The sequence below is a fragment of the Solanum lycopersicum genome, chromosome 2, assembly GCF_036512215.1.
Source record: "Solanum lycopersicum chromosome 2, SLM_r2.1".
NCBI classification, from domain to species: Eukaryota; Viridiplantae; Streptophyta; class Magnoliopsida; order Solanales; family Solanaceae; genus Solanum; species Solanum lycopersicum.
Window position 1 is genome coordinate 69,239,431 of NC_090801.1, and position 15,707 is coordinate 69,255,137.

The 15,707-nt window shown below is 28.2% G+C and overlaps 2 protein-coding genes across 2 annotated transcripts; one reads left to right on the plus strand and one right to left on the minus strand.

Annotated features, from left to right (window-relative positions):
• Window positions 1-3,954: 3,954 nt before the first annotated feature.
• Window positions 3,955-5,980, plus strand: LOC101251240 (transcription factor bHLH93-like). The gene is made up of 4 exons (XM_004231923.5): window positions 3,955-5,005; window positions 5,066-5,227; window positions 5,517-5,687; window positions 5,790-5,980. The coding sequence occupies exons 1-4, from the start codon at window positions 4,436-4,438 to the stop codon at window positions 5,874-5,876; spliced, it is 990 nt and encodes a 329-aa protein (XP_004231971.1). The 5' UTR covers window positions 3,955-4,435; the 3' UTR covers window positions 5,877-5,980.
• A 7,551-nt stretch (window positions 5,981-13,531) lies between these two features.
• Window positions 13,532-15,064, minus strand: LOC101250756 (uncharacterized protein At5g65660). The gene is made up of 2 exons (XM_004231921.5): window positions 14,191-15,064; window positions 13,532-13,968 (listed from the first exon to the last, which is right to left on the minus strand). Exons 1-2 carry the CDS (start codon window positions 14,416-14,418, stop codon window positions 13,726-13,728), a joined length of 471 nt encoding a protein of 156 aa, XP_004231969.1. The 5' UTR covers window positions 14,419-15,064; the 3' UTR covers window positions 13,532-13,725.
• Between the last annotated feature and the right edge of the window lie 643 nt (window positions 15,065-15,707).

Below are 15,707 nucleotides of genomic sequence, written 5' to 3' on the forward strand. Positions count from 1 at the left end.
CTCATAAAAAATGTCATCTTATTATACTTAGAAACAATCAATACATCAAAAATGATTTTTAACGGCAATTAATTAATGATAATAGCTAAATTACCGCAAAATATGTGTTTTTAGTTACAATTAGTGTTTTGTATATATCCCTAAAGCCTTTAGCGACACTGAATCTAATAACACTCAACTAATGATGGTAAAAACTTTAATACTCTTTATCAATGTGTCTATTTATTGCTGCTAAAAGTTATTTTTGTTGTAGTAATATAACTTTAAAATTTTCCTTTTACTCTCTGTGAAAATAATTTTTAACCATATAAATGTCAAAAAAATATTTTAGACAATAAATTTTTAAAAAATTTCATCTTTTATTAAACACTATCAAATTAAACTATATATGTAACTTAAAATATATACCCCAATAAGTGAAGAGGTTGATTGATGACTTCGTGCAACAAGTAAGGGAATATTGTACAACAATAAGTGATCGTGGCAATCAGACAATTTAACATTTTAGTAGAAAATAACTCTGTTGGTAAATGGTACAATAAATAATTTCTCCATTTCAAGAGAAGCAGGGTAAAATAATTTCTGGGCAGTGAATTTTAATTTGTTCTTTATTCCTGTAATAGTACTACATCGAATCTTCAGGTTTGTTTTCAAACAATAATAGAGAAAAAATAATGATACTCATGTTGAACACTTTTGAGGAAATTAAACGTCAGGGACATATTATGTATAAGACAAGCAAAAAATAAAATAAAAAAGAGCATACTCAAACGTGTTTTGTAAATTATTCTCAATTATCATGAAAATAGAAATATTCTCATCATCGTCATCACTGCAAAATATAACGTCGATGCCACATGCATGCTTGATTATTAACATGAATCCTCTCATATACTTTATCCTTTATACAGCAGTTTTATCTTATTCTATTGATGATTCGAATTTACAATCTTAAAATCATGAGTAAAGTATGATTATGTTCTAACAACTCTCCCTTGTCACATCAATAATAATTTACAAGTCTAATTGATTTGTTCACCTCGATGGTACAAATAATATTCCAATCTAAGTACTTTTACCTACTCTATGAATTGCATTATTATAATTTATACATGAAAACTTGTCACGTATTCCAAAAACAAATGTAGATACTAGATACCCTGTGTCAATCAGAAAAAGAACAACGAGAAGAAGGTGAAAAATAAAAAAGAGAGAACATATCACATATGGAAAAATTGTTCGGAAACAATTGACGTTTGATGAATTAGCTGGATGATTGTTGGGTTTATTACTTGTTTTCCTATGTGGGAGGCTTTGGATCATCGATTTTGTGTGTGATTGACAAGTTATTGCATGGGAGACGATGGTGAGATCAAAATAAAACCCTCATAAAAAAAATAATTAATCAATTAAACTATTAAAATTTTCCGTTTTAATTTCACTAAATACATTTGTAGAAATTCCCAACGTATTCACATTTCACCGACCACTAATGATGTCTTGTCTTATATATAAGCAAGCTATTATTTTCATTCTAATCTAATTAGGGTGAAATTTTTTTGGTCGGCAAACGTTATTTGGGTAAACACTTCTTTTCTATATATAAAAAAAAAATAGAGAAATCATATAAAAACAAGAACAGAACCAGAGTAAGTAACATGCCATGTCTAAACCTTAAAAAAGAGAGGCTATCGGCGCTATAGTAACCTCATCTTCATTTATTCTTTTTATATCTATGTTTATATATAATTTGCAACCAAATTCTTGCTACTAGTAATAAAATAAAATTATACGCTTTATTGTAATGACATGTTTAATACTTTAATATCAAGTGACAATTTGTTACGCTGTGTGCATTTTTATTTCGAACTCAACATATTTTCTAAACAATATATAGTCTAGAATTACTGTTTTTTGAAGTTACACTTTTGGATTGGTGCGATTAATTTTTTCTTACAAAAGGCCAGTTTTTTTGCTTAGTTACTACGGAAGGTATCTATCAGATTATGACTAAACGACGATTTTTACAGTTGTTAGGCACATTTGCAGTGGAATGACAGAAGGATTTAAAACCTATATGCTCTCGATAGATCAATATCAATAGCCATTAATGTAAATGATCAGTTAAAAATAATGAAGTAAATACTGTGTATTAATGAAGAAATTAATATAAGAGCGTTTTTCTTAGCCTGGCATTTAATTTGATTGAAATAAATAGTTTAATCAACGGGGCTAACAATTTTTTTGATTATAAAATCAAATTATTTGTTGTAATAAAAAAAATATAAATAAATAATCAGTGTATTACATAAAATTCTTCGAATTTGTGTGCAAATTTCATTTACATGCTCAATAGCATTTAATCACATAATAAAATATCTCCATTAAATACTTTCGTTTGAGCATTTTTATTAAAATATTCTTAAATATCTATTAAAATAGTAAATAATTTAATCAGGTCACCTCTTTTTAATTGAATATGAATATCTATCTCAAAGTTATGAATAAGTAATTTAGCCAATGCATGTTATGCTGGTCCTGGAAAAAAATGTTTTTGATTGCATCACCACGTGAACATATACTTTTCAAGAATATAATTGGGAAAAAAAAAGTATAGTCTTATCAAAAAAAATATTATTTATTTAATCATACGTAATGAGCGTAGAAGAGAGAAGCAAAAAGAGGCTCATTTGATATTTTATTGCTAGCGAGAGGTTCGAATCTATCTTTTTCCATTCGGACAGACTCTGCTGGGTCAAACATTTCAGACATTGGGATTAAAATATGTATACTGTCTCACTACAGATTTCTATAAATATCACTTTAAAATAATATTTCTTTCACTTTTATTTATAATATAAAATAAATACGTAAAAGTTGAATATTTTTTAATATATGTAATTTCGTAAAATTAATTCTATAAAATAATAGTATTCTTTTCAATTTTATTTTTGAAATTATTAATCTTGAAAATATGTATCTGATCAATATAGAAAATAAAATAATTAATTTGTATTCATTGATCAAATTAATTAATTCATATTTTTTTAACTTCAAAAAATATTAAATAAAAAACAACTAATATATTCAAGAACGTGAAATTGAAAATAATCAACAACTAAAATAAAAGAGAAAGAAGTAAACCTCTACCATAGGGAACACATTTCAGAAAACGAGATACAACGTAATATAGATACCAAAGGAAAAAAAAATTGCCTTTCCTATACATTACACAAGAAAATAGGATAAAATTAGGAGTTTAACGAAAATAATTTCTTTATTGTATAAAATAGAGGTCAGAGCAGAATATATTTTTCTTAATCCTATTTATAATTATGTTATTATTTATTGTGGGAAAAGAAAAATTAAAATTTCATTATGATCCTCTTATATTCGAATTAGATTGACTTAAATAAATAACTAGACGTACAACTTTGTATAACTTTGTTTCTCTTTTTAATCCAAAAAGAAAATATTTTTTTATATCTAAAAACTCTTACCAAATTTCTTATTTTAACCATAATCACATGATCTATTATTTTAACCTTAATAACATGATCTATAAGAAGCAAGTATTATGGTATATCGAATATTTTAAAGACCAAAAATTATAATGATAATTTTTAATATTGGGTAAAAGTCATTGTTCTTATACTTTATATAGCACAAATTAACATCATATATATATATATATATATATATATATATATATATATGCCTTAAAACACACACATTTATATTTTTCATATGTATATAAGTTAATTTTAATTTGATATAAACCATTGATAGTCGATATAGGTAAATGTTTACCATGATATTTATTTTAAGTAATAATTTAATTTAAGAAACAACTTAATTGTTTTATCATATTTTATAAAAAAATAATTATTTGAAAAAATTATGACATTCATACTTTACAGATATATCTGTTGGATACATTATTTTACACGATATATTGATCAAATATATCACATCATATGATAAATCGATCAGATACATCATTTTACGTGATGTATAAGCATAACTTTACGCGATGTATCGATTAAATACATTATTTTTACACGATGTATGAGTTAAAGACATAACTTTACGCTGTTAAAACATTGAATGATGTATATCAAATCGAAATACGATATGTCATGATATTGACTGATATATTCGAAATCAAAATAACCCTTTGAAATACATTATGAATCCACCAATTTTCAGGTATTTTTGTAATTTTAAAAAATTAAATTTTATAATTAATTTTTAACACTATAAAATGTGCATTAAAATCTTATACATATTTTAATTGAAAAGGCAAGAGTATGGTTTGATTTGTCTATATATACATTCCTTTTAGCTTAGAGGCAACATCACGTTAGCTGTCACCTGAGGACATCTCCTTATCAACATTTTTGTTGTAATAATAGAGAGAGAGGGAGAGAAAAAAATGGAGCTCACTCAAGAAGATTTTTTAGAAGAAATAGTTTCTCCAAGGATAGAAAATTGGAACAACACTTTTGCAAATGCATGGAACATTGAATCACCAACTTTTTATCAACAAAATCCTGAATTTATACCTTCAAATTCTTCCCTTTTAGACCTCATAATGTCTCCTTCACAATCCAATTATTTTCCATGTCCTGATTTTCAAGAATCATCATACCCTTTTCTTCATTCTTTCACTACTACTACCCCACCTCAACTAGTTATTGATTCTACCACTTATAATAATAATAATATTCAAGAAAGAGCCATTATAGAGGAAGGGCAAATTGGTCATTTTTCTACTGATTTTCATGGGCATTATGAAGACTCATTTAGTTGTTACAATATTAACAAAGTGGTCAAAATGGAAGAAGCAACTTCAAGAATTGTGGGAGAAAAAAAGAGTAAAAATTATAAAGTGAAGAAAGTAGAAGGACAGCCTTCTAAGAATCTTATGGCAGAAAGGAGAAGAAGGAAAAGACTTAATGACAGACTCTCTATGCTTAGATCTATTGTACCCAAAATAAGCAAGGTGATTTAATTAATTAATTTTCTCTTTATTACAATTATTATTAATTATTTGATTTAACAGATGGATAGAACATCTATACTTGGAGATACAATTGATTATGTGAAGGAGCTATTAGATAAAATCAACAGGTTGCATGAAGAAAACGAAATCAAGGACATTAAATTTCTGGGTAATTTCAAGGGGTTAAAGACTAATGAAGCACTTGTAAGAAATCCTCCAAAGGTACAATCTTTCTTCTATTAAATTATTATCTACGTCAAAATTCAAATAATATAATGCTTTTTTGTTTTCTTTCGGAAAATAATTTGTACATTAGAATAAGTAAATGTGAATTAAGACTGTTTGTAATGAGCTTTGTCGTCGTATATATTTGTCCATTTGTGGTGGTGGTGGTGGTGGGGGGTAATACCACCTAACTAATATAATTAAAAATATATGATAATGAGTGTATAGTTATTTATGTATGTATATCGATTAGAAAAAAGTAAACAGTAAGATATCGTTTTTATAGTTTGACGTAGAAAGGAGAAATGAGGATGAAACGAGCATAGAGATATGTTGTGGAACGAAGCCAGGTTTACTGTTATCAACAGTACACACAATGGAAGCATTAGGGCTTGAGGTTCAACAATGTGTTGTCAGCTGTTTCAGTGACTTCTCAATGAGAGCTTCTTGCTCTGAGGTAATCTACAATTAATTATTTTTTTTTGCTAGAGTTTAATATATATAAATATATCCGAATACAAATTAAATGACCGATTTATTTAATTATTTTTTATGATAGTCAGTGGATCATCGAACAATTTTAAGTTCTGAAGACGTGAAGCAAGCTCTGTTCAAAACTGCAGGTTATGGAGGAAGATGTGTATGATTGTTGAGAATGATACATTTTGGTCTCAAAGAATGTGTTTGAGAGTTTGTTTCTCTTGTTCCATGAGTATAGCAATTAAATTAATGTTAATGATCTTTCTCAAATTGAGTTAATTCCCTTTATTGTTTAATTTCGTCTACTTTATTATATCCTCTGGAAAAAAAATAAAATAGGTCACGATAATACATATGACAAGTCATATATCATCAATTGCAGAATCATAGAAGATATGGACAACCCACCCCATAGATTAATAGTACTGTGTTTAATTTGATTCTAATACTTAATTACTTATCTTTGAGATTTTTTCTTTTTACTACTATTATTATATGACATAAAGAGGAGATTTCGCATATGGTCACTGAAAAAATAGCTTAAGTTATGTTTTATAAATATAGTTTGGTAATTATGATTTATAGATGGATGTTATAGGGAGAGGAGAGACGAGCGAGAAAGGGCAGAGAGTAGAAGAAAGGCGAATCGTATATGTGTATCCGTCAAAATAATTATATATATCTAACTGGTACGCATATGTATTTGTATATCTGGCGAGCCAAATTGGGAGTGGAAGAAGAGAAGTGAGAGGGGGCAATAATTTTTATAATTCACGGTTACGTTTATATATTTATGCGTTTTTGTATAATTGAGTAATACAAAAGACTGAAATTATATAGATACGATAAAACTCGAAAGAACAAAGTGATACAAACATAAATGAACTTTAAACAATTATACAAATTATATTTATACAAATTACACTATGTAAATTATATTATACAAATTTAGAAAACTACACGTACATACAAACTTTATAAAAGTTTTACAAAAAGAGAAAAAAAATTGCATGTATATGGAAACAAAACTGAATTATCAAAAGAAATCTTCGTTATATACAAATACAAATCATCACATACAAAATACAAATCAAACGAAGAATTGTTAGTTGTGAATTATACAAATGTGACGAATTATATAAATTAAGTAGTATAAGTTTCTTTAATAGTAATTTTCCTGAATTAAATGTGCTAGCCTTTCTTTGGGCCGGTCCAATTGGGTCTTGGGTTCAGTTTACCAACACGGATCCACATATTCTGTTACGCATCGAACTTCAACAGGCCCATTATTTACTTATTAACAGGCTTGGTCTTACTTTATATAGCCCATGGTTCAATTGTAGGCCCAATTAGGAATTGACCGGCCCATTTGACATATCTAGATGGATTAATTACCTGAATATACAACTTAAGTTTACATATTCTTCATATTTCTCTTATATTTTTCAAAAATACTAAAATTCCTATTTTTCTCTAAATCCAATCTGGCGGATTCATTATTAAATTAGAATCCTAACTAATTAAATATAAAGTCTAAATTTACTCTTTATTTTCCCCAAATAAATTAGAATCCTAATCAATTAAGTTTTATCCCTAATTTTACTCTTTATTTTCCCTAAATAACAAACCCATTTACTCCACTCCCAAAATTAAGGCATCACTTTCTCAACCTTTCATCTTCTCAATTTTGAAACTTAAAATTGGTGCTCTCTGTCCGTCATTTTCGTCCAACATTCTTGAAAGGTATTGTGTTCTTCTTCGATTCTGTCTTTTCATTCTTTTATTTTTCTAACAATTCATGGATCATCCGTCATTTAGCATTGGGATTACTCAAATAGTCACTTCAAATTCTAAATAAATCTATATTTCTGAAGATTCAAAATTGATTGAAAACGAGTCTAAGAGCTTGCATAATCTTCTAACAATGGATAAACAAAGTTCGAAGAAAGCATAAAAGAAAGAGGCACATGCAAAGACACCCAAGAAGAGGGTAGAAAGCTTGCAATCGCCATATCCAGACCTCCACTGCCATCGGTACGTATTCACTTTTATTTATTTTTTGTAATTTTTATTATCACGTGCAATGACTTTTCTGTATTATCTATAAAAATATTTTTATATTTTTCAAATTATTCGTTTGATACATAAAATCTTAATTTTTGTACATTTTGTTTATTAAGTATGACTACCTCTTGCTTCTTTATTTCTATAAACACCTTCACACCCATATCATTCCTAATTATCATCGGAGAAGAATTGCCTTCTACAAAGAATTGCCTTCTACAATATATCGGATAATAATATTTTTTTTAATTCGTCAATATTTAATTCAGTAGCAATGGCTGAGATTAGATTCATATATGAAATATTTTTCCCAACCACTATTCCATCACTTTTGTATCGATTGTATGTAACCTCACTCTCCCATATTCCTGAATGCCTTAGCAATATCGTAATATTCATTACGAAAATTTACAAAATTACCTTCAAGGAAATTAAGAATCTCGTTTCTGCAAAAAAAATTGGGACGATCACTGATGAAAAATTATAACTTAATTTAGAGTTTTATATTGGATAAAACTGATGTTTGAAACACATAAGTTAATGCGTTTTTTTATAGGACTAACAACTGTAGCATATTAAAAGTAGGATTTAATTTAAATTTCAGTTTTTAATCCCCCAAATCACACAACAAACAGATAAAATGGCATAATAAAACCGTCTGATACATTATATAGTATGTCATTTTATCGATTTGTTGTGTGATTTGGAGGATTAAAAACTGAAATTTAAATTAAATCCTTCTTTTAATACACTACAGTTATTAGTCCCATAAAAAACGCATTAACTTATGTGTTTCGAACATCACCTTTATCCAACATAAAACACTAAATTAAATTATAATGTTTTCATCAGTGATCGTCCCAATTTTTTTTTGCTGAAACGAGATTCTTAATTTCCTTGAAGGTAATTTTGTAAATTTTCGTAATGAATATTACGATATTGCTAAGGCATTCAGGAATATGGGAGAGTGAGGTTACATACAATTGATACAAAAGTGATGGAATAGTGGTTGAGAAAAATATTTCATATATGAATCTAATCTCAGTCATTGCTACTGAATTAAATATTGATGAATTGAAAAAATATATATATTATCCGATATATTGTAGAAGACAATTCTTCTCCGATGATAATTAGGAATGATATGGGTGTGAAGGTGTTTATAGAAATAAAGAAGCAAGAGGTAGTCATACTTAATAAACAAAATGTACAAAAAATTAAGATTTTCTGTATCAAATGAATAATCTGAAAAATATAAAAATATTTTTTCTGATAATACAGAAAAGTTATTGCATGTGACCAAAAGAAATTACAAAAAATATATAAAATCGAAATACGTGCCGGTGGCAATGGAGGTCTGGATATGGCGATTGTAAGCTTTTTATCCCTCTTCTTGAGTGTCTTTGCATGTGCCTCTTTTTGTGTTTTATGCTTCTTCGAACTTTGTTTATCCATTGTTAAAAGATTATGCAAGCTCTTAGACTCGTTTTCAACCAATTTCAGATCTTCATAAATATAGATTTATTTAAAGTTTGAAGTGACTATTTGAGTAATCCCAATACTAAATGACGGATGATCCATGAATTATTAAAAAAATAAAAAACTGAGATCAAATCAAATTAATTCTTTAGCAATGGTGCTTCAAAACTTCTCTCTTGAAATTACTAGTCTCCAAATAAACGTGTTAAAACGAATTAGTCAAGCATACAACGAGGATCAAAAGAGATCTTGTTAGTTGTTATTGTACTAAACTCATAACAAAGACAGTCATAGAACAATTATAATACTATTAAGAGTCGAAAGAAAAATGGGTAATGCGTGAGAATTCGAAAACCCCCACTGATATATTTCTATGGGCGTCTACTGAAAATTAAAGGAGCCAGTGGTATAGCTATAACAAAAATAATTAAAAAAAATGAATGAATGCTGTCATGTTTATCTGCCTAATTTCATGATTGGCTTTAAGCCCACTAATAAGAATCTTGCTCCACTATTACAAAGCAACTTTCATTTAATGTATAGAATTACAGGAGAGAGAAAAAGAATTACTCCGTTTTAATAATAATAGTCTAATTCAACTTGGCACAGTCTTTAATAAAATAAAAAAGACTTTTGATCATATGATTAAAATATAAGACTTGCAATAATAGCGTTTGACATAAATATAAATATGATGATGTATATAACTACATAATCACAAAATAAGAAGAATTTATGCGTGTCAATTGGGATAGGATGTGAAGGGAGTATTAGAATGGATAAAAGTTTTATATTAATTAAAAATAAATTGTTGATCAATCTCCTTAGAACAAATCATTAGTGTTTGGAGTTGAGTTAAACCATGTACTATATCTTTACAATTTTTTTATATAACAATAATTACTTACACTAAGAAGTGATTTGAGTGACAATTTTAATACAAAAACAATGTATAAGCTAAAACTACAGGGAACCCGTAGGTGGAGCTTTGATAGACAGTGAGTACACGTTTTAATTTTTTTTACAACCACATAAATGTTATTATGACATATTTAATACATTAATTTTTAAGAATACCAAAATTTCTTATTAATGGTTACATCATCTACATTATTTTATTGATATGGTCACTAACGTTGGCACTAGTAGTTGCCCCCTAAAATGTCATTTTCCAGAACGATTCGCAGAACCCGGGTCCTAGAGCAACTTGCTCTAATTAATATCCGTACATTTTCGAATCCTAAAGGGTTGTTAGCTAACTGGTTTGAATGCGTATTAAATACTGCATAAATATTATTTTCTCTATATTTTCTTCTACAATGCTTTATTAATTTAAATTTTATGCGCAAAATTAATTGTATAAATAGCTGCAAGTTACTTTATTTACTAGCATTGATTAGTTATGGGGCTAATCTTCTGATATCAAGTTATTGGAAGAAGTTTGACATGTTTATCGTATTGAAAATTGAATTAAGTTTATACATGATAAAATAAATAATATCATACTTCTGTCAGCTAAAGGATAGTCACACACTTTAACTTGGGTGTTTGAATTTTTCAACCAATCCCAACTACATCTTTCAATGGAGAAAGATTGAATATTTGAGCAGAGTAAAAAAGCACTAAGCAAGTGGAATTTATTGACAATTTGTTTTCATTCTTCATACTTTGAAAGTGGAAAAAAATAAAAACAAACAATAAATGTATATGACTTTTTTTAAAAAACTTCAAAGTTTGAGAAACGATTATTTGTGAATCTACTTGATAATTAAGAATATGAATGAATTTATATTTAAAATTATTAAGAAAAATATTATTATTATATATTATTTAATCGCGAAAACTATAAAAAAAAAAAAAATTGGTTAATAAAAAGGTCAAATAAGAGAATGAGCGGCAAGGTAAGCAAGTTCGGTCGTGATGGTGAAAGGTTGAAAAAAAAAACACCAAAGTTTATATGTATAGTGAAAAAAAAAAAGACAAGAAAAACAAAGTGCAAAATCATTAGGAATGACGGAAGCACATGGTTAAGTGGTGCAACTTATAATTGCAAGAAAAGGGCCACTTTCATTCTACAGCAAAATTAGGTCTGAGTTAAAAAATAAAGTGGTTAATACACATTCCATCTGTCACTTTTATCTCCCTTAACTTTCTACTTCTCCTCTTCTTTTATGTGATTTTTACTATATTTGCCTTAATCATCATACACTCCATTAGTGGGCTATTGATTGTTACTATTCTCAGAGAGCAGAGGTATCAAACGACTTTCGTTAGAAAATTATATTGTATATATAAATTAAAATTTAATTTGACGAATATATATATTAAACTGTTTGACACATCAATCAATTTGATATCAGAGAACCAAAAAATGGTTTGGACTTCAAATTTTATAAAAATAGATATGTTTGAGTTTGACCGGTTGGAATAGAATTATAGAATAAATATTTGCTTCTACAAAATATGGAATTAACTACTGAATTTGTAAGTAGTCTCTCGTTAATCTTAACTAATTGATTTTTCTTATAATTCGTAGCTAATATCTTGAGATTGGCATAAATTTTTTTTTTATTTTAGCTATAAAATATTATTTACTGCTAATTCATTATATTCTAATAGTAATATTCAAATATTTACCTGATTTTGTAGTTGATAATTTTGAGTGATTCGCTTCACTTTATAATCAACCATCATTTGTGTTGTGTATGTGCTACGTGACTACTAATCAAATTCTAGTTGCTTTGAACACTTGTCCAAAGTAAAATATTTGATTTTGTAAAAATGATTTTTTTATTACTACGACCATCGAGTAGACCTCGCATAAATTGAATGATAAAGACAGCACGAATCTGCTAGAAGAGGAAATCTTTGAGTGGTAAAAGTAGAATCATAACAAATTTATATTGATAATGTAAAATTTTTTGGCATTATTAAAGTTGTCCTTTTTCAAAAAGATTATCCTAAAGTATCAAACTAGTAATGTAAGTTGACTATATTAAAGTAGTCAGTAATTAAACTATAGTAATAGTATAAAGAAATATTTGCAACATAACTGCAAGTATTGAAATAGTAATGTAAGTTGATTATTATCTTAAAGCAATCAATTAAAAGGAGTTTAAAATTAAGGGAATTAAGTTATATATATAGTCTTAGAAAAGAACATGGTGAGTATAGTTTCATTGTTATCGATATTCATAGTAGATTATTGTTGATATTCTACATATTTCACGTAACAAGTATCTTACTTGCGACTAAGAGTTACTCCTCTATTATTATATATCATATTAATTTAGTGACGCAAAGAATTTATACATGCATTATCAAAATCAAAAACTTAATTTATTGATATCAAAAATCCCGATCTAATATTATATTACAGCTTCATACGGAGTATCTTCTCTCTCTTATTTTTCTTTTGTTCCTTTTCATTTTAAAATGTGGACTTTATTTTATAATCTAACATCTCTTCATCTTGAGATTAATTTCATCTATGTCCGAGGTTTAGTTTTTATCATAATTACATCATTCTAATATTTTTTCTCATGATTAAATGCTCATTGACATCTATTACGCTTACAAGTCCACAAAATTATGAGTAAAGATAATAAATCGACTCATATAAACGGACAAAGACATTAATTCGAACCTATATGTCTATCAGTTTGCCACTTTGTATTTATCTCATCACTATTACTTTTGATCTTGGTTATTGGCTACAATTAGGGTTGAAAATAAACTATCGAAAATCGAATTAAAATTTTTGATAATTTGTTGTCTGGTAATTAGATATTGCTATAGTATTTGAGAGTAAAATTTCAGAATTATGGCATTCGGGTTTGATTTTGGTATGAGACATTAGTACAGTTTGATATTTGTATTTCTCGAATACAAAATTATTTATTTAATGAAAGATCATGTATCAACATATCCAATACTCATTAGTACAAAAGAAAGTTAAAAGAATGAAAAGAAAAACCCAAATAGATGTCATTTAGTTGTATCAATTTCTTCTTCTGTCATATCATTTCTCCACGTATAAAAATAGAAATAATTGGAAAAATAGTACTCTCTATTAACATTGTAATATAATTAGCTACAACTTCAATACGACAATACTAAATACTATATAAAATCAAAATTTAATTTATCAATTACCACGTTAAACTTTAATAATTTCAAACTGAATACTGAACCTACACCCCTAGCTACAACTTGCATCAAACACAAACTTAACATGCTGTGATTATTACACTTTGGGATCAAATCCAATCCATACCATTCTGTCAAAAAGTCTTATACTTTTAAAAATATCCTTGCACCTTATTTTCTTTTTAGATACAAATGTAAGATTTTGTTTGCACACACTTCACTATTTACTACAATCACCATAAAAGATTTTTTATATACCACATCCAAGTCTCAAAAAGAGTAAAAATGTACTAGAAAATTGCGGATTTAAATTTAATTTATAGTTACAAGTAAAAAGTACTACGAATTTGAGTGAAAGTTACATCCTCTGCCTCTGCCTCTGCCACTGCCCGTACTGGTGTATGAGGAGGTGGCTTCATTGGAGATGACGGCTGCTGCTGAACCTCTGCAAGTACCTTGTCCGGTCGAGGAGGCTGACATGGACATGGCAATGCTATAAACTTGGGTACTTGATCTCCAGGCATTAACACTGCTGGCATGTCTGAGATTTGGTTTTGCTTACAGTTCTGTAAAACAGAGCAACCATAAAATTCAGCAATAGCCCAATTAGACTTTTTTTTAGGGTAAAATTCTGAGAATAAATTAAAATTGTAACAGTTCTGTAAAACAGAGCAACCATAAAATTCAGCAATAGCCCAATTAGACTCTTTTTTTTTAGGGTAAAATTCTGAGATTAAATTAAAATTGAATAGATTCATATAGCCGATCCAACTAATTTTAAATCTTACCATGTATGCTCGTTTAGATTTCAAATATGAAGGGTCTCCGCCGGCTTCGAGATCTGTGCTGTTGGCGAAGGATCGACGGAGAGATCGAAGCTTGTCCCAATGGTAGCAGCAAGAGAAGATACCACTCAAGCTGAATATTATTAGCAATAGAAGCGCAGTTCCCAGAGGGAACCCAAGTGAAGGCCGCGACGGGTCTGAATGGGCCGGTGCATAATTTTGATTCTCCATTGTTTTTTCTCTGCTGATAATAATTCAAATTTTCTCCTTCAAACATACAGTGCAACAAACAATTTATGTTTAGAGAAAAATATGCTTAAAAAAATGATAAGAAGTATTGGTAAATTTAAGAAAGAAATGGAAATACAGAGAACTGAAAGAAGAGTTGTGAGGCAAAGCATACAGAGGGGCATGAATTTATAAACTGAGAAATGTGTACAGAATAAAGGTACGTCCACTGTCCCGGTCAATGTACGGAGGAAGTGTTGGGACCCTATTGAAGTAATCCTTTTCCCCATTGGTAAAAGATTGCTTTTTTTTTTTTCTATGAATGAATAGTTTTTAATTAAGCGTATTACTATTTTATCAATATTTTTTTAAAAATTGAAACTACTAAAGTCCAATATTTGCAAGTAATGATGGCCAAAACTTCAATCATGCGAATAATGACTATAATTTTGCAATTAAAGTCGTGGTCAAACACCAATCTATATGTTTGTTTCGTTTTTGTAGTGGAGCATTTGTGATGAAGGTATTAAAACTCTGCTTCAAGCACGTTTGAGGTTAGACCAAAAATTGCATTCACTATAAGTCTATTACAAAACATGTGGTTTAATTTCATAAAATTTTCTATTAACGAGTGACAAGAAGATGAAACACTATAAAAATTACAACAAGAGAACTTTAGAAGTTGGTTGGACAAAATTATAAGTTTGCAGTGTGGAAACAAGAAAACGGAAATGCCACTGAGCTGGCAACAGACAATGGTATTCTGTAATGTCCTTTTCGATGCATTGCCGATTCCGCATTAAGAGACTCCGAATCATTCTATTGACGCCAACTTAAGTTAAACGCTTAATAATTTAAGATTTTCACTAAAAAGATTTGATAAATAAAAACATAGTGAATAAGGTTTGAAATATCAAAGTGTATATTAAATCTATAAATCACTAAAGTTTATTAAGACGTTCACCCTAGATAAACTGAAAATCGAACTCATCTATTTCTGATCTTTTTACTTCTGTCAGTTCTTTATTTGTTGCTATTATTTAGAGTTTTGGTAAATTATAAATTTGCTTTCTAGTTCTTCAGTAATATCCCAAAAGATCTTTTCACATGGGCAGCTTCCTGGAAACATCCATAAGACATGAAATATTCTGTCTTTGCGGTCTTATCACCGTGAAAAGGTACACGGTTCTTACTTGTTTCACTTCAAAAATCAATTTAATTGATCTTCTAAAGTAAATTAAATAAAGATAAACTAATTAATATATCAATATGATTAAAAAAAATGTATTTCA

Bases quoted from the DNA above. Each gene is read 5' to 3' on its own strand.
- LOC101251240 (XM_004231923.5), top strand. From the start codon at position 4,436: ATGGAGCTCACTCAAGAAGATTTTTTAGAAGAAATAGTTTCTCCAAGG. The intron at 5,228-5,516 runs GTACAATCTTTC...TCGTTTTTATAG, and splicing joins TTGTAAGAAATCCTCCAAAG to TTTGACGTAGAAAGGAGAAA. The intron at 5,688-5,789 runs GTAATCTACAAT...TTTTTATGATAG, and splicing joins TGAGAGCTTCTTGCTCTGAG to TCAGTGGATCATCGAACAAT.
- LOC101250756 (XM_004231921.5), bottom strand. From the start codon at position 14,418: ATGGAGAATCAAAATTATGCACCGGCCCATTCAGACCCGTCGCGGCCT. The intron at 13,969-14,190 runs GTAAGATTTAAA...TCTGTTTTACAG, and splicing joins AATCTAAACGAGCATACATG to AACTGTAAGCAAAACCAAAT.